Below are 18,466 nucleotides of genomic sequence, written 5' to 3'. Positions count from 1 at the left end.
TATAAAAAACTTGGAACTTCCATATTATCTGTCCATCCTACCCAGTATAATTATGGGTTTTTTTGATTGTGCTCAGCAGTAGATATTTTTGGGAAAGGTTCAAGAAATGCCAAAGCAGGCAGATCACTCCGTAATTGCCTAATGGCATGCTTTTTTCTTCTGCATGTCAGGACGTCTTGATCTTGCACCAAGACGCAACTGAATTTTGCCAATGCTTTAAAATATGCTCATAATAATTTCCATCCTAAAACATGAAGATTTTCATATAATACTTAAAATCTACCAATTGTAATATTATGATTTCTCACTACCTGCTCGATACCTGAAAAATACCTAAGACTTATTTAGGAGCCTCTGCCTTCTGAAACTGCACATGTGAACTTCCCCCCTCTACTTCAAGGCACTGCCGTATAATAGATGCATAAGCTGTAGCTCACAAACTGCAGAATTTTTCTCTTAAAGAGCTGTCTATGCAATTTTTATTAATTCACATAACTTAGCCACACTGAAAACTAAAGGGATACGCACAATTTTCTCATTTTATCTGAACGACTTTAAATTTTATACAAGATTCTTTTATTAAACATAGGTACGCCTCGTAATTTTAGCTTCTAAAACAATTCTGGAACACAATGCATATCATAAAATGTTCACGTATAAAGTCAGTATTTTAGCATGATAGTGGATGCTATCACGCATCCACTGCATGCTATTATTTGCATTCAAATGCAAATAAAATATGCTGAAAATATCGTGACTTCACCTTAAATATACTTATGCTTGTAAGTAAGAGCTTAAGAGATAGAAAAGTAAAGCTTTTAAACTATTACTAATTTTCCTCACCCATTAGGGAAAAAAAGCATATATATATATATACACACATATACATATATATGTGTGTGTATATGTATACATGATAATTTCCAGAAGCAAAGGGGTTTAAAAGTGAGGAAGAAAGCAAGGCTCTAGGCCAAACTAAGTAATTCCACCTTCCACTTCTGCAGTCATTCAATACAAAAGATCATCAGCACATTCAGTACAGGTTTTTTGTTTTGTGCAAGTCCTCTTCAACCTGTTTCTAGTTCAATGCACAACTAAGATAGCGGTGGGTAACCTTGTTTTTCAGCTGGTAGAAAGATTACAAGAAAGAATGAACAATTCATCTGAATGTTATTTTGAGTCCAGGATGAGGCAGTGAAGCAGAGACGAAGTCCTCGACAACGTCCGTTGTGTATACCCATTTTGCCAACTCTCACATGGGTTAAAGGCTCATAAAAATATACAAGTCTCTCATTGTTATCTTTCTGCTCTGAACTTTCCTGTAACTAGTGTTTTTGATTTTTGCATTAAAGCCATTTTGAGCCTCTATTCTAGTAACCCCTCTGCCTTACCTAAGTATCAGAACTGTGGAAACAATTTTATTCAGAAGCTTAATCAATAAGCTAAGATAAATGTTATGGGATACATAATTTTTTTTTCCACCTGCTAATTGATGAAACTGATGATAAAAAGTTGAATTAAATAATCTCCACAGGAAAGCACTTAAGAGTTATATAGAAATTAAATATAATTACTAGTGAGTACCGTAAGTATGTGCCAAGATGAGATGGCATGTGCTAAAGCAGAGTGTAAAATTTGGCCATTTTATGGAACTTCGTATTTGCACACCAAGAAAAAAATGGAAATAACAACCATATAGAATGTAAGAAAATTTTCTTGGCTACCATTTTATTATTTCTGTATTTTCAGAATATTAGCTAATAGTGATTTCCCTTCTAACAAAGGCAACTTAAAAAAACCCCAACCAAACTGCAGATAGTTTTTACTGATGTACACTACAAAATCCACTTCAAAACTCAATTTATAAAGCTAATAGAATTTAAAAGCATAGGTTTTTTTCTGGTCTTCTCAGACAAAAACAATTCTAGTTTTTAAAAATTTTGTCAACTCTTTATTGGAAATTTTGTATCTAATAAATAGTTAAATAAATTAAGAAATTTACAGAAACGTAGGTGACAGAACAAAACACTGAAACAATCTACCAACCCCCCTAAACCTCGCTAGGCTTCTAGCCCCTCTTAAAATTAATGAAGGGTTTAAAAATTGCCATCTTAAGATGACTATCTAATTATCCAAATCCTCCCAGCTAGCATTACTGATTGATGTGTCCCATGTATGCAGTATTGCACGAGTCAGCACTTTCAAAGGGTTGACACAGATTTGAAATTAATCTGCAACTTCAACATTGAAATTTTGTCATTTATAACCCTACCAGACTTTTAATGGCAATACTTTGATGTAGGTGCACAAGACAGAGTGTTGAATACATAACAGATGTCTGTAAACAGATTGCTTGTATAGACAACACTAACTGTACCTAGCTCAACTCTCAGTTGTCTCAGCAGCAAAGAATAGCAATATACTGTACTAAACATACAAATCATATCAACCCCATTTAAATGCTATTCAAAATTACTTCAGCCACAGAAATTCAAACAACGTTCAGGCAGAACAGGACTAAGGATGTGCTGTATAGTAGAAACACCAGTTCGAGTGAAATACTGTACTCTGTACCGGAAAAGATAACATTTTACTTCCAACCAACAAATGTTTCTGGAAATAAACTAGCTTTATGGTCCTAAGGATAAGTCACAACATTTCTCATAAAAAATGATTAATCTTTACAAAAAGGCAGGAAAATGAGACAGCTACTGCCGCCCACTTTGACATTTTCGTTCTTTGAAAAAAAAAAAAAAAAAAAAAAAGACAACACAACAACCAACCAACAAAACAAAAAGCCAACAAAAAAACCTGAACTAGTTTATGAACAACAACTATCAGTAACGCAGATTTCCAGATGAAATAATTTATCAAGTATATTTCTGAGATAACGATCTTTTATTCTCTGCATTAAGAAAACACAGTGACATTAAACAGCTTTACTAAGAAATCTGATAAGCTTTGCCATTGAACACACAACTCCTGAATAAGAGGTCACATTTTCTGCACTAGTTATTAAGCCTTACAGAAATACACACAACCATATCGTCGTCGTCATTGTGTCCAACTGATGCTTGGAGTCCCACTCATTTGTAGAAGGCTCACCCAAGAGTCCTTTTGGCCATATGAACACATGCACTTAATTTCCACAGAAAGTAAAACAAATAAAACCTGTTTCCTTCAAGCAACGATACTTAATTCCAGTGCTCTCACTTACTTGAGTTATTTTTTCAACTCCTTGAAAGCCATGTTTCTCAAAATGTTCAGCTATATTTAGGAAGGTATGACGTTCCAGATAACGGCAGTTGCTGAGTGCAATTAAAAGCCTCTGTTCCTAAAAATTTGTTTTAAGAGAAGAAAGAGTATAACACTTAAAAAAACCCCCAAGTATCAGCATGACCAAAACTGCAAATGTATAGTATCAGCATGACCAAAACTGTAAATGTATAGTATTTTATTGACTCTGTGGGTGTGATAAACATGCTGGTAAATAAAGAGGAGTTCACAAATATTTTTGTCAATAAAGCATCAGGAACTGAGTGAGTATCAGGTACGACGGCTGAAGACGTATGCTTTTTCTTATGGGATCTGGAGCATTCACTGGAATAGCTGTGACTAATACAGAACTGTGGTTAAGACTTCTTTACAAAAATTAGGTTGGACAGCTTTCCAGGAAGCTGTTTCTGGCTTTTACTTTGTTTCAAGAACTATGCTAAGAATTATGACCATCATAAAAATGTAACTGAAGATCATCTTCACTTTCACACGAAAACGGCTAAAACAAGGGAAGAAAAACAGCTACTGAACAAATGCACTCACCCATTCTACAATACTGGAAAGGCTCAGTAAAATATAATTTCAGCAGTTAATTTGGGAAAAAATTCTAGGTGGTTATAACTTATCTCTGTTCTTCAACAATTTTTTTGAATTACAAGAAGGTCAAAGACCTGAAGTTGAGATACCAGGATTGCCTTTCCCTGACCTTGGTGCAACAAGGTGTACAAAGAACCCAACAAGACAGAACTACTATTTAGATTTGGTCTTTCCTCTTCCCCTCTCCTCCCTGCAATGGGAAAACATTTTTCTATCTCAGATGAAAGTTCAAAATCATTAGCTGCAAATATTTTGAAAATAAAATTATTTAGCAATGAAATCATCATAATACTGTAAATCTGATTAAAAATGGTGTTGGTTTTCAGACCCAGAAGAACTCCTGACAGTTTTGTATTCCAGTAATAGTGTTGAGATGCGCAGTTGCCTACTACTTTAAATTATAGTCAGCTGGTATACAGACAATTCAAAAAATGAGCATTTTAAAAATACAGTGACAAATCTTACTCTGGTCACTAACTTTCTCAGTTCTCATTACTCAATTCAGAAAGAGAAGATGAAGTGTTCTTTGATTTATAGAAAAAAATATTAAGATAACATTTGGTTTCCATGGTACCAAAATTTATTTATTTCTTCTTTTTTATTTAAACATTCATACCTATCACATACAGGAGGAAGTCTGGAACGGCCACAAAAAGTTACTTTGTCAACAATTAATATCAACATCTACATGTTACAAGGATAAAATGACATAAAGAACTAATTATTATAGTCTGCAATTCATAAACTTGGCCTGATCTGGCAATCTGTGATTGTCTATTGTAGCAGGAATGCTTATTGCTCTTGTAAATGAGGCAAAGCTGGGCTTCTGACAACGTTTAAAACCTACACTAAGGAATATTAACCTCACAAGAGGTTCTCACTAGGTTTCTTGCAGGGAACAAGTACATTTTTTCCATCAGCCACCAGACCAGAAGAAAGCACATTAACCAAAGTCAAAGTGTCAAGAATATTTAAAAACTTTTTTTCCAATTTCCTAAAAACCAAAACCAAACAAGCCACACAAATAATCAACACTTACTCTCAGTAAAGTATTTTTTTGGGAAAAGCTATGTTATTGAATATCTGTATCTTTGCGGGTTTTAAAAAGTAACTATAATCAGATCAGTTCTTATCATTTAAAACAAGGTGATAAATCAAAACTCAAATCCTCAGCTGTTTTAACATCAGTGCTATTTTCACTGATTTCAACGATGCCATTTTAGTTTCTGAGGAGGACCTGGTTTCAAAAAATGTCTTCATTAATTAATTTAAGATATACTTAGTATACTAAGATATCATAGACAGGCATTGTTTCAAAATAAAAATAATAAAATAAGAGCACATTCCCGTAACTTTGAGAAGCATTAAGTATCACATCAGCTTTTTAGAAATAGCAGCAAAACTTACTGAAGAAAGACTTGAGTCTTCATGAATGCTTCCAAACAAATCTGGAGATGAAACATCAACTGAAAGACTAGGAATATTGTTTAAAAAGTGAGTAGTATAGTGATTTTGATTATCTGATACATGGTGGATTCAAATGAACAGTTGGAACAAAAGATTGGGACCTTGTTTCAAGCCCTATCACACCAGATAATAAAGCAGCCCACATTGCTCAGTTTTTCTAAGATGCCCACAAAGTCTGCTGGAGCTTTGTGGACAGACGGTACTGTTGTAGCTACAGACTTTTCCCTCTTAAAACATTTCAATTTTCTATAATTTCTCTGGTTTGCCACAGATTCTTATTTGTTTTTACATCTATCCAGCCAACAGAGCCATCCAACTAGCAAAAAAGAAAGTGGCGTTAGGAACACAGTTAATTTGCCTTTTGCTAATGCATATTGCAGGTACCAATATTTGCCAAGTCTCTGGCTTTTCAAACAGAAATGACTGGTACTCTTGGAAACTCAGGTTATTCTGACTTGTTTCGGTCTGTAAAATAAGTGGTTCATGAGCAATTATGGAACAAACTTTCAAGAATTTAGCAGAAATACCAATAGAACCAGTCAAAATAAAAGGGAAGAAAAGAAAGGCAGGGGCTGTTTCTCCATGAGTAGACATTACTTAGTGACAAGGACAACTCATTCTGTGTAAGGTCGTGTCAATACCAAACACACCTGCTTCCACAGCACACTACAACTCCTGTCACTGAATAAAATATTATATCTAATAGCATATTCGATATCTTGTACCATGTTTATTACATGATGTCACTGAATTGTTTGGCATAAAAAGTATCTACTCTTGTTTCAAAGCATCGCTAACCAGAGGCAAAAGTATTCACAAGAAATACGAAAAACCAGAGAGGATAAAACCACACCACCACTGAAATTTGAGACCTGCCCCCTCAGACTACACCTAGGGCCTATTTATTTTACTTACTGTGCTGTATCTATGTCACCATCAGGTTTGGTGCTCAGTTGTTCCAAACAGTCTATAAAGACCTAGGAAACAACAAAGCAAGATCTACATTTTCTGCCAGAACTAAAAAAAAATTCTTAAATTCCCTTTTACTACAGTCAACAGAAGCAGAACAATCATCATCACCTTTCTTTGTCTTAAACCTTCCATACAGTAACATCTTAGTTACACCTTTTGAATGCGTATTTTTAATTTTATATGCATCACTGTTTATTTAAAGCAAAACACAGGAGTTTTTAATCCTGCTAAGTGATTCTCATCAGGCATGGCTAAAATTATGCAGTGATAATCTGCCGATTTGCGAAGAAGGCTTTGTTAAAGGTTTTCAGCTGTTCAATCCGAACAGTTGGTCCCAAGTAAACATCACAGAAGCATCACTCAAATCCATTTTTTGCTTCGGTTCACGATGCCTTATTTGAGAAGACTATAAAAACGGTTCAAAAGCCTAAGCCATGCTATCACCTAATTTCAAATACATTAAGAAAAATATCAGATTTTGTTACAAAAAATTTTGGTTTCTGATACAAAAATTAAAAGCTAGAACTTCAGCTGATGAAAATCAGCATTGCTCCTTTTACTGTAGTATATCGATGTTAGATGACATCAGCTCAGCAAGTGTCTCTCAATCATCAGTAAAATCTTGAACAGTCACAATCAGTAAAATACTTGAATATGTCACTTACCCTCTGAGGATCTGATATCATCAGCTTCAGCTAGTAAGCTCTACATACATTTAAAGTCAAACTTTTCTCAGTATTCCAGAGTGTATCAGAGGAATAACAGAGTCATCAACTTCATCTGTCTTTTGGGAGGTGGGCAGGGTACAAAGCAGACATTTTTGTTGATCACTCGTTTGCGCAAATTCACACTTAGAAGTGCTTGAGTTACCTGCATGATCCCAATGCTTAGCTGGCACACATCCTCCTGTGTTTTCTGCTGCTGGAAAACCTGGAGATGCAAGCATATTATTTCAGCAGAACAGTTTCATGTGGCCTTATTCTCAAGGAAAGCCTGCATAATCTATCCCTAAAGAGATGACACAATTATAGGAATGGCTGCTGGGACACAGTGTTTTCTCATGGATCAGTTTCAATTTTTCCCCACCCTAAAAATGGGGAGAGAGAATACAAGTCCCAATAAACAGTCTGACAAGCATGAGGAGATAACACACTAAAAGGAAAGAAGTCCTCGTACCTAGTACATGTGATATGTATCATTGTTGGCTAATGGAACTGCAGAAAAAGCTTCCAGAATATTCGAAGATCTTTACACCCTAACAAGAAGGATTCGCCATGCACTGCAGATTCTTTTGGATAACGTTGAGAAACTAGAAAAGCTAGCCATAAAAATTTAAAAAAGGGAGGAGAGAGAAACAATACCCATACAGAGGGGCCCAAGAGACTTTGTAAAAGTGTTGAACTTCCTTAGATCACTGAAACTTGACAGAAAATATCAGTATCACAATAAATCAGGGCCTCAAGGTACTAAGTGGATGGGAACAATCAGGACTCCTGATTTAAAATAAAGCTTACAGAAGTAAAAAGCTGAGTTTAACTTCTGCAAGTAGTTTGGATGCAACAGAGTGAAGAGTAACTCCTAGGAATACCCCCCTCCTTTTATTTTTTTTCTATGTAAATAAAGTCTCATCAACTGCTATCTCCTACTCTCTAATGCTACATTAGTGGCTTTTTTTCAAAAAAACAGCTTTAAAGATTTAAACATAGGTCCAATCTGCCCCATGCACACACCATTACCCCTAACAAAGGAAACACAAACAGAATTCTAAAAGCTAGCATCAGTGAAAAGGGTGTACATGGAGAAAAATAAAGAGGAAAGTTATATCTCTGTATCATTCTCTGAAAGTTCTTGTTCTGAAACCCAATAGTAATTTACATAAAAAGAACGAAAATAAAAGTATAAATCAAAACTTACGCTGGCCTCTCCAGGTTTGCAGTCCAGCACAGTTTTAAGAGATTGCAAGGAATGGATAATGCACTGTTCAAACTGTGATGGCTGAAAGGCAAATGACTTGTTAGCTTTAGATAAGCATGTCAAATGTATACTACACAAATATATAAAAACTTCCATGTCACATATCAAGCTATTTATTTCCAAGTTATCCAAATAAGAACGGTAAAAACCAAACAAAAAAATCATACAATTTATATATTACCAGAGGACCCTTTTATACTGATGTACTTTGGTACTTAAGTTATCTACAGAATTATTATCACAGATCAATGTTTTGGTTTTTTATCTGAATGAGAGAATTCTACACCAAACAGCCTCCTCCAGAAGAGCCGTGAAAGATTTTTATAGTTTGTTTGTGGTAGCATATATTGACAATTACATTATAGATGCCTGTGACACCCTCCCTTCTTCCCCCCTTGATCTAAGTTGGGATAGAATTTCACCTGGGATATCTGACATTTCTGCCTTTTACTTCAGCAAAAAGTTTCTAACAAAACCGGACTGAATCTGCTTTCACATGAAGGAAAAAAATCCACTGGGGGGGGGAGCTTTTTTTTTTTACCTTCAGGTTTCCAAACCTGAAGTAAGAATGTCTTGATGCATGCATCGATTTCACTCTGAAAGTGCAAACGAGTTCACGGCATCAGTCATTAGTCAGTTTTTCCTTGTCTTTCTCTCTTCCCTGTTAAGTCACACCTTTTTTTTTTTTTCAAATGAGGCTGCCTGCTGGTATTAGGCAGGCAGCTGTTGTACAGGGCAACATGAAGCAGAAAAGGGGGACATTGTCCTATTGCATCTGGGTCAAAGAGATGGACAAAAGACGCTTCTAAGCCATGTAAACCTGCTTTTCATCCAGTAGATAGTTTATGGCACATCACCAACTTTAGGCTTAGGAGTAACTTTTATTTCTGTAAATGTTGGGGTGGAGGTGGATCATGAAAGTGATGCCTGCACGGGAACCTGAAAATCATTAAAAAAGCCACTAAGATAATCTGTGTATATTAATTTTGTAACCACTTGAAAGAAAAAGAACAGCAGTAAAGTGCTCCTCTTGTTTTTTTTGTTTTCACATAATAAGCCATCACACCTCAGGGAGCGAAAGCTGTTCAGATATGTTATTCTTTGGATATCATAAAACTGAGGAGAGTTGGTTCTGTGTCTTACTGTATCTCTTACCTGGAATATAAATGCTAAAGGGGTTATCAACCAGTATTTCCTACAAACTTAAAATACATTTTCTACCTCAAGCCTAAAATGCCCCCAAATAGACTGCCTGGCCCTTGTTTATACTGTGTCATTTTTGCTACAATTTTTGCTATAATATTACCACAATGAACTCTACTTTAGTAGATAAATAACCCTGCTACGACAAAACGTGGTCAACTGCCACCATTAAAATCTGGCATGTCTAAACCACTGCCTCAAAAGGTATCCAGGGAAGTGCTGTATACAAGGAAGCCATGAGTGATTTCTAAATACAAAAGAAAAAAAAAAAAAAAAGACTTAAGCAGTTTTTAAATAAAGATGGGTTAGAATGCAGCAAAAGCATAAAGAAAAAAAGCTTTTGTGGAAGATCCTTCCTCCTCTCTCCATTTTACAGATGAATTGTGAAAAACAGAAAAGTTAAGGGACTTGCCCAAGTCAGCGGCAACTGAAACCAAGACCAGAAGCTGCAAATCTGGTTATAATACTACAATTGCCCAACAACACTCCTTCCTACAATGTGTATATATTGTGACTGGTTAATGCCCTCCTACTCAACTTCAAACACGTATTTATAGAAGCAAATAAGAAAAACCAAAAAAAGTCTGTGGAGCATTCTCTTAGATAATATACACAAAGCAACTCTCCCTCCCACAGGCCCTTTCTGCTTTCGCAGATTGTTTTTAAGTCACACCTACAACATGCTTTGCTGTATTTTAGGCATTACTCATTACTGTTTATTTCCAGAAAGCATCTCACTAATTTATCTGAATTTGGTTTCAAGTCATTTGTTGTTTGTGTGTAGGCACTCTCCTAAATTAGTTGCTTTTCAGTTCAATTTCTCATTATAACATATAAGTGACCTATTTATTTAGCTACAGACCAATTCCATGGTAGTGTGCCTACTAAGTTAGGAAGCATTTTGATGTGAACTGAACTTGTGACCTCAAAAATAATTTTTTTTACTTCAGTAAACCATCCCTAAAATATGATGCTCAACTATGAAAGTTATTATTGTTTATGTCAGCAAAATCATGCTAGTGGTCAGCAGTAATTATACTGATACATTTAAATAGCCCCGCTTAAGGCAGAACGTCATGCTACACATCTTGATGCCCAATTCTTATTCATTTTTGTGTCTCAACACATGGCACAAGCCTGCAAAAAAGCTTTTATTTATACTTTCTTTTTTTCCTGTTTTGCACCTTCAAAAATATTGCTGTCTAGTAATACTACTATCACTTAAAGTTACTTCAGACATAATAGTTTAAGAAGGACAAATAAAAATTTTGGAAAAGGAAGAAAAGAAAAAAAAAAATTTGTGTTTGGTGATGGGATCTGTCAAGACTGCTGTAAGTAAGTAACCATCCAAATGAAAAATGTTGTGTTTTTTATCTTCCTCTATTTTAATAAAGCTATAGATACCAATATGCACACATACACAGACAAAGTCCAAAATATTTCAGTTTTTGGAGAATATAATCCAGCAAAGAAAAAAGCGTCTGCAAGACACACAAGTATACCCACCAATGATGTCAAACCTTCATTGTCAACAACCCAGTCCTCCTTTTCAGCTAACCTCTTTATATCTGTAAGACAGAGCAAGAGGGGGAAGGGCGGGGGGAGGGAGAAGGTATTCATTTTCATCATTAAAACCTCCTTAAACTTAAGAAGATAAACCACAGACATTGTGACTGCAATGACTAGGCATACAAGCAAATAGCACTAAAAGCTTCAAAGCTTTCAGCATTCTCAAATGACTAAGAATGGAACTCATACATGGTATGCTGGTGACACCACATAGAGAAGCCTATCTGTGATACATGGCAAGAGTTCCATGAAGCACATCTTTTACTGGAAAGCTGAAAATTAAAGGAATATTGTGAAGCCTTTGGGTTTGTTTTTATTTTGTAAATTTTTAATCACAACATAAAATACTGCATTTAAGAACCCAAGTCTCTAGTCTATTATACTTCATCTCTAAATTAAAAATGAAAGAAGAACTGCCCAGCATTTTAGCAAAGACAGAAAGGAGAGCATATAATTCATATTTAATGACTATAAAAGAGGCTGAGAGTCCCCACGCAGGGTCAAGGATCCGTGGTGTTAGACTTTCTTCAAAAATACCTGAAGGCATATACAAAAAGCACTCTCTTCCGCTACCCAGAAGGTGCCAGCTTTTGTAGGCTTACTGAAGCTACCAGGCGTTAAGTCTGGATGCGAATCCAAAGCTCATGCACTGTAAACAAGATTCCTCTACGGAATTCTGCATAATCGCTTTTTTGGGGGCTTAATCGACTTGTAAACAGAACAAAGATGAACTGTGTGCAGTTTGTACAGGCTTTGACATGCAGGTTTTTTTTCCACACACAAATTGCTCATCAGAACTGCCTGTACATCATGAAACTCCCTTTCAAATGAGCAAAAATTTCAGTGAATTACCATCTCTCCCCAAAATCCAAGAAAAGAGGATAACTAATGCATGCCGAAAGGTATCTTCACTATCTTGGTGCTTTACTTAGGTAAATTAAGAAGCTTGGTTGTGGTGTCATACCCTGCAATTCTGCATCTCATGGAAGCATAACCTTAGTGAGGATAAAAAGTATTAAGGGTTCGTGCAGAATAACTACTCTGTTCATTTCCCTATTTAGTAAACCTGTTAATTCAACCGATATTCTTGCGAGGCTTTAGGTTGCACTGGTCAGCCTTTGCATGCTTTTGCGGCTGCTCCATTTTTCATTCTGCTCTGAGCTGCTACAAAAGTAACATATTTCTTTCTCGTATTTCACTGCTTACCAAATTCCAGTCAAATACATTCATGTAAACCCCCTGTCTAGTCTGGCATTCACATAATTTGGCTTTCGTGACCTTTATGACCAGTGATCACATACGAGAGAGAAAAAAAACACAGACTGCTTCTCAGGGCCAGCATGAGTATACGGTGTTTATCATAAGACAACAAGAAAACCCTTTGCGTGGGCAGGTTTGTCCTATTTGAATAGTTAGAGTGCTCTATTAAAAAATTTAACTGATCTGAATGCCCTTACCAACGTACAGCACGCAGCAAGATATGAGACTGAGCTTTATACCAGCAGTCTACGCAGCTCAGATTTCAGAGAGATTATAGAGGTGAGATTCAAGTCCACGAGGAGCCTTTTTAACTTGTGTATTACAGACAGAACTACATCTGAGATCCACTTACATAGCTCCATGAGAACATCCATTAACTGACCTTTCACTGGTTCCCTAAAAATAACAGCTTCTCCAAGGGTCCAGTTAACCCGGATCTGAACAAAGAACTGGGCTATTGTTATGATGCATCAAGCACGCAAAACTAGTAAGACAGCCGACTTTTTGGCAGAGAGCTTCAGCACTAATCACGTATTGGAGCTCTCTGGACCACACTGGAGAAGCTAGGTGGATAGCTCAGAGATTTGATAAGCTAAGAATTGTCAGCAAAACGGTTTGGAGCTAGATACTTCCTTCCTTTGAAACGTCAGGACAGCTGAGGAATCACTCACAATTTCTAGACAGAGGGCATTCAGTCCAATAATACCACGCTCATCTCACCATTAAAAAAAAAAAAAATATCTTTTTCACCTACCATTTTTAAAAAATAATATATCTCAATTGCCCTAAATGAAGAAAAGAAAAAAAGACTTCCACATACTTTAAGTGAAATCTGAAACAGTGGTAATACTTTCTGTATAGAGTTTTAAAGAGACAAGACAACCTATGTACTTGTGTGGCCAACAAGTTTGACATTACGGCAGAAAAGTAATGTTAACACTGAAATGGGATTTAATAAAAGAATTAGGAGCCAAGAATACAGTTCACCTCAACATTGAATCAAATAAACCATAGAAGCCTTATGATTTGTTGTCATCAAAATTTTAAAAATTTGCTTAATGTAGCCACCTGCACTTAGCACGCTTGAGGCTTGAGTAAAACACTTCGCTTCGTGTCAGCCTACAAAATAATGATGAATCATATGTTAAAGATTAAAAACGGATTAAACTGTAAGATTTAAAAAGCCCTGTTTTTCTTTTAACATCGAGGGCAATTAGTCTTTTGGAAACAAACCCTGCTAAGTGAATTAGTAGATCAATCTGCCCTGATTTTAACAGACATTTATTTCTGGAAGATTTACTTCATTCACATTTAAGTTTCAGAGTTGAATACAAGACGGTAAGATGAATGGCCTCTGATGCACATAGTGTCACATTAGATTTAGAGAATCTGTTACTGGCCTTGACAATTAAGACATTTATGGCAAAAGCTATGTACACAGCAGGAAGCTTGGGGATTATAATGTTAGTAAAAGGCCTTGGAAAACACAATACTAAAATACTTCATAAAGGGCTGTGGACTATTTTTTTTTATTGGGAGTAGGACATTGCTTATTTAATTCTTCACTTTACAGAAGAACACAAAAAAGAAAATAAATGATATTTCCAATATGGGAAAGCTGCATCACGAGATAAATCACTTGGATTGTAAAACTGTCCCAAGCCAAAGGAAACAGATCTAAATTACTATATTAATTAGACTAAGGGAAGACTCATAACACACACGTCTGTCAGAAAAGTGAAATACTTGAGTAACTACAGAACTCAGAGGAGTCCACTGCCACTACAATACCTGTAACAAACATGGTTACCTTCCAGAACATGGTTTGACCTAATCAGAGAGAAAAAAAATATGACAGTGAGCAAAGAGACCTGCAGCCTTCTATTACCTTCAGCTGTGTGTTGTAAGGTCACTATAATGCAACGTACACGAAGGTCCAAAATAAGATCCTGGATGATTTGAAGCATATCATTGGGTATCTCGAGCGCAGTAAGAGACTCAGAACTAAGCCTGGAAAGCAAATAAAGTTAGGTTTCTTTAGGCTGATATAACTTCATTGAGATTTTAGATGTTTTCTGTGTATGTGAATACAGTAGCTCCACCCGCAGCATGTCTTGGAAAACTGATTATCCCATTCAGAGAAGATTAATTATTTGCTTAATTCAGAAGCTTGCAAATACAGATTTTTTTTTTTTTTGTAACATTACAATAATGTCATCACAGCAACATGCCAGCTTTTCCCACTGTCCTCTTGCACTTCCCCACCTGCCTTTCTGCATCCACCTTTTGTCTTATGATACAAGAATAATCCTTATGGAGCAGAAGTAGCTTTTTTGTTGTTTTTATGTGAATGCCTAGATCAAATCCTAGGTCCACAACAAGATTTCTGAGATAATATTTACCCACGTTACAACAGCAACAGCCATCAATCTGCCATAAATAGTGACATGGCTGCGCATCAGATTGCCAAGAGTATACACACTTAAGGAGCCAAAATACAGCTACTGAATCACCTGCAGAGTGAAGAGTGAATTTATTCATTGTTTTGCTCCCAACTCTGACCAGGCACAAATCATCAGTTACTACAGCTGAGGACTGAAACATTCATTTCCATTTTTTCCTTCAGAAATAGTAACACAGCAGCTGCTCGCAAGGAAGAGCATTTCAGTCGCTGCTGTTTGCCTTCCTGGTAATACCGAGCAAAGCACAGGTAACAGAAAATACCAAAGAACAGGAGTAGGAAGGCACAAGCAAACAAGTCTGAGCAATAAGTGGAACATTTCCAATCATCCACCTGTAGGCTCCAGTTCCTTACCCCTGGTGTTGGGGCATAAGCCATCAAAACCATCAGACTGCTACCTGCTCAGCACAACTACTGAATTAGTAGGTTACATAAATTTGCATTACCTCAGCCATCCAGGAAATACAGGATGCAAACACCCATCTGTGAGAAGTTTAAGTGGCTTTAGACTGCACGGAAGTATTGTACTTAATGCTGATGCCATTTCTAAGGGAGCACGCAGCTGTCATACCCCCAAGATCATCTTTTCCCCCTCAGATAACTCACCCTAACAAATACAAACCTTTCTATCATTACAATAAGGCAGAAGTCTTGCCGACAATTGCTTCACTTTATCACCTAGCTCTAATTTATCCTCTGGAATCTATTCATATTAGGCAATGACAGAACGGGGTACAAGAGAAAGACTGTGCAACCACTGTGTGATAAGTATCAACAAGCAGAAAAATTAAGATCACACAGATATAATGCCAACTCCATGTTATTTAGTTTTTTTAAGATTTCGCATTCTTAAACACAAGCAGAAAACGGTAAATCATTCATGAGATAATTGAAAAGAGTAAAATTCTATCACCTGCTTCACAATGACTTTATGTTAGAAACAATAAAAATAAAACTTAAGCTATTACCTAACTTTGCAACACATAAGGTTTTTAAGCAACGTGTAGACTCTTCATGAGAAGAGTCCAGCTTCATCATTGCTGTGAGTCACAAGAATTTATTAGATTGTCAAAGTGTAGGGGCTCGAAAAGAAAAGCATTTGCAGCACTTGCAAAAACTTCTGACCTGGTTGTCACTGGTTGGTACCCCATCATGGTATGTTCAGTTCCTCTTCTCCAGATTGCCCCTTTTCTTCTCTACTTTTGACCACTTTTCATTAAAATCTAGCTCACTTTAGTAAAGTGTCAGCACAGGCATCAGTAAGAACATGAGGTAGGGAAAAGAGTGGGAGGCAGAGAGAATTTCCTCAGCTCTCAGTTCAGTTGTTCACTACCAGGGCAGTGGCCAGAAAGGAAGAGGAGATTCTCCGAAAAACAGGCTTCTTATAGGATATAACCTCAGCCTGGATCACACCTCAGATGGCAGGACTCTGAAGCACAACCAACCTTTAGAGAATCTGTTGGTTAAATTTCCAAGCCAATGTTACAGATGTGCAAGTTTTAAATTCTAGAATTTTATAATTTGAGTGAAATTGGATTGCTCCCTTGCCCCTTTACATCTCTTCATCAAATGCCACGTCAGTTCCTTCTTAAATTGGAAGTTTTCCATAAAATTCAGCCAGAATAAGAAACTTCACATGGATTTTTTTTTTTTTTTTAAATGGTTAAGGTACAGATATTGTAACTGACAACAGACTTCGGGGAAAGTGTTAAGCAGACTTGACAACAGGTACGTATCACTGCTAGCTCCATCTGCAATGATAATATCCAATTATAATATTTGCTTCTTACCTACTTTGAAAACTGCAGATAAGAAGTACAGTATCATACCCAGGTATTACTCAAGTTTCCAAAAGATAATGACAATTCTTATACCCTCCATAAAAAAATAGAAGCAAATTCTGTATATTAATGAGACATCTTGTAATTAATGACATGCATTACTAAGTTGATACATAAGTGTAAGCAGAATGGCATTATAAACAAGAGTATCACCTTCCATAAAACAACTATAAAAGTAAATTATGATTTAAGAATGATACTATAGTGCGAAGCATGCTATTTTCACCCATTTTAGCAGAGATAGGAAGACATGTAGCAAATGAAACAGATAATTGCTTTCTACCCTAAAGAATCAAATCCTGTTTCATTCATGGAGTGTCTATGCTGTGCCAGGCAAATACTTTACTCAAACTTTTTCATAAGGTGCTATGGAAAAAAAATGAATATATCATTACATAATGCCTCATGGTATAGCCTTATTTATCAATTACGCTTGCACATAGAATCCTAAATCTGCCATAAGTAATTTTTGAAAATGTTAACATTTTCACTGCTCAGGGTATTTAATGCAATAAACAAAACGATTTGTCTTAAAGCACACATATTCCAGGAATAGCATAATTTGGAGGTCCACAGATCCATTTACCTTACAGTCTGGATAACATGTGTTAGCCACTGGCCAGAAAGTTCAGATTTCATCTCCCAGCCACCATACTGTCTTGATTCTCCTTCTCTGAGGCTGAATGGAAGCAAAGCTCCACGGATAAGTTTTACCAGAGAGTGCATCACTTCCTGAATCATTTTCTGCATCAGAAGAAGGGAAAGAAAAATCAAGGAAAAAGCTCTATCAATGTGCTTAAGCAGCCATATACTTGCTATACACAACAGCTTGAAACATACGATTTGCAGGTGGCTCCACATGGTAGAAAGTAGAGGAGAAGGAGGTATAAGGGCACACATATTATTTAAGAAATCTGACTTTCAAGGTGGTGACACTAAAGTATCCTGCTATGCAGGACAACCGAAAGAAAATAAGGTTTCCCCCCCGTAACTTACCTTGAAATCATTTTGTCTTTGCCTAGCGTTTTTCTTTGATCTTTCCATTTGGCCAGATTTTTCAGCAGTCTTGTGAAAATGAAAAAATTGAAAAGTGTAAGTATCTCATAACCACTGTTAAAATAATTCTGAAAAAAGGGGTTTCAAAGTGAAGAAGTGAAAACTGATGAGTTTATGATGCAATTACAAAAACTCACTCACGGTAGCCGCTCAATAAGCAAAGACTATATAATCAATAAACTCCACTTACTGTAGGTCAGTGCGCTAATGTTTAATTCTGAGGAACAATGTGTATTTAAGACAGAGTCAGAGACAAGCATAAGAGCAGCTCTGTCAATACGAACTTCATTTGGTCAAAGTTTTCTCACTGTAATCTTAGTGAGAGCTAAAACATATATAGTCCAATTATGCATCAAGTTTATATGAAGAAACTCTATTTTCTCAGCATGGTAGCTGCCCAGAGAAGGACACAGAGGTGAAGTGGGAGACACTTCTTGGAATGAGGGCAATTTGGAATTGTAACATAAGAGGGGGAAGACTGACGGTTTTTCTTTGTTTTTAGGAACACCATTTTGTTGGCAATGCTCTTTAAACAATTCAACAATCTGTAAAAGAGACTCTGCAAAGTAATCAGCATCTTCATGGACGGTTCACTTCTTTGAAAAACAAGGAACGTGAGTACACTTTGCACGAGACAGTTACAGTTGAAGAAAAACATGGTTTGACTAATAGTCTTCCTGTTTGTAATTCTAGCCTTCTGTGGAGTCTACTGAGAACGCAGTAGAGTAAATTATACCAAAAAAGTTATTTCAAATACCGAGTTAAGTGCAGGTGTAGAATTTTATAGTTA

The 18,466-nt window shown here is 36.3% G+C and overlaps 1 protein-coding gene across 6 annotated transcripts in view; it reads right to left on the bottom strand.

Moving 5' to 3' along the window:
• The window catches only part of EXOC2 (exocyst complex component 2), a 128,350-nt gene that overhangs the window by 36,848 nt on the left and 73,036 nt on the right, over positions 1-18,466 (bottom strand). For all 6 annotated transcript variants that reach the window (XR_008465148.1, XM_054193557.1, XM_054193559.1 and 3 more), the window contains 9 exons: positions 17,617-17,685; positions 17,207-17,364; positions 14,207-14,328; positions 10,996-11,057; positions 8,227-8,307; positions 7,183-7,242; positions 6,256-6,317; positions 5,281-5,347; positions 3,218-3,334 (listed from right to left, as the gene is read on the bottom strand). Coding sequence is in view for 5 of the 6 variants with exons in the window: in XM_054193557.1 (XP_054049532.1) it covers positions 3,218-3,334; positions 5,281-5,347; positions 6,256-6,317; positions 7,183-7,242; positions 8,227-8,307; positions 10,996-11,057; positions 14,207-14,328; positions 17,207-17,364; positions 17,617-17,685 (798 nt within the window). In the remaining variant the exon portion in view is untranslated. The remainder of the gene's footprint in view (positions 1-3,217; positions 3,335-5,280; positions 5,348-6,255; positions 6,318-7,182; positions 7,243-8,226; positions 8,308-10,995; positions 11,058-14,206; positions 14,329-17,206; positions 17,365-17,616; positions 17,686-18,466) is intronic.

Source organism: Rissa tridactyla, chromosome 2 (genome assembly GCF_028500815.1).
Source record: "Rissa tridactyla isolate bRisTri1 chromosome 2, bRisTri1.patW.cur.20221130, whole genome shotgun sequence".
Classification (NCBI taxonomy): Eukaryota; Metazoa; Chordata; class Aves; order Charadriiformes; family Laridae; genus Rissa; species Rissa tridactyla.
Note: the sequence above shows the minus strand (reverse complement) of the source record. Positions and strands in the feature narration are given on the sequence as shown.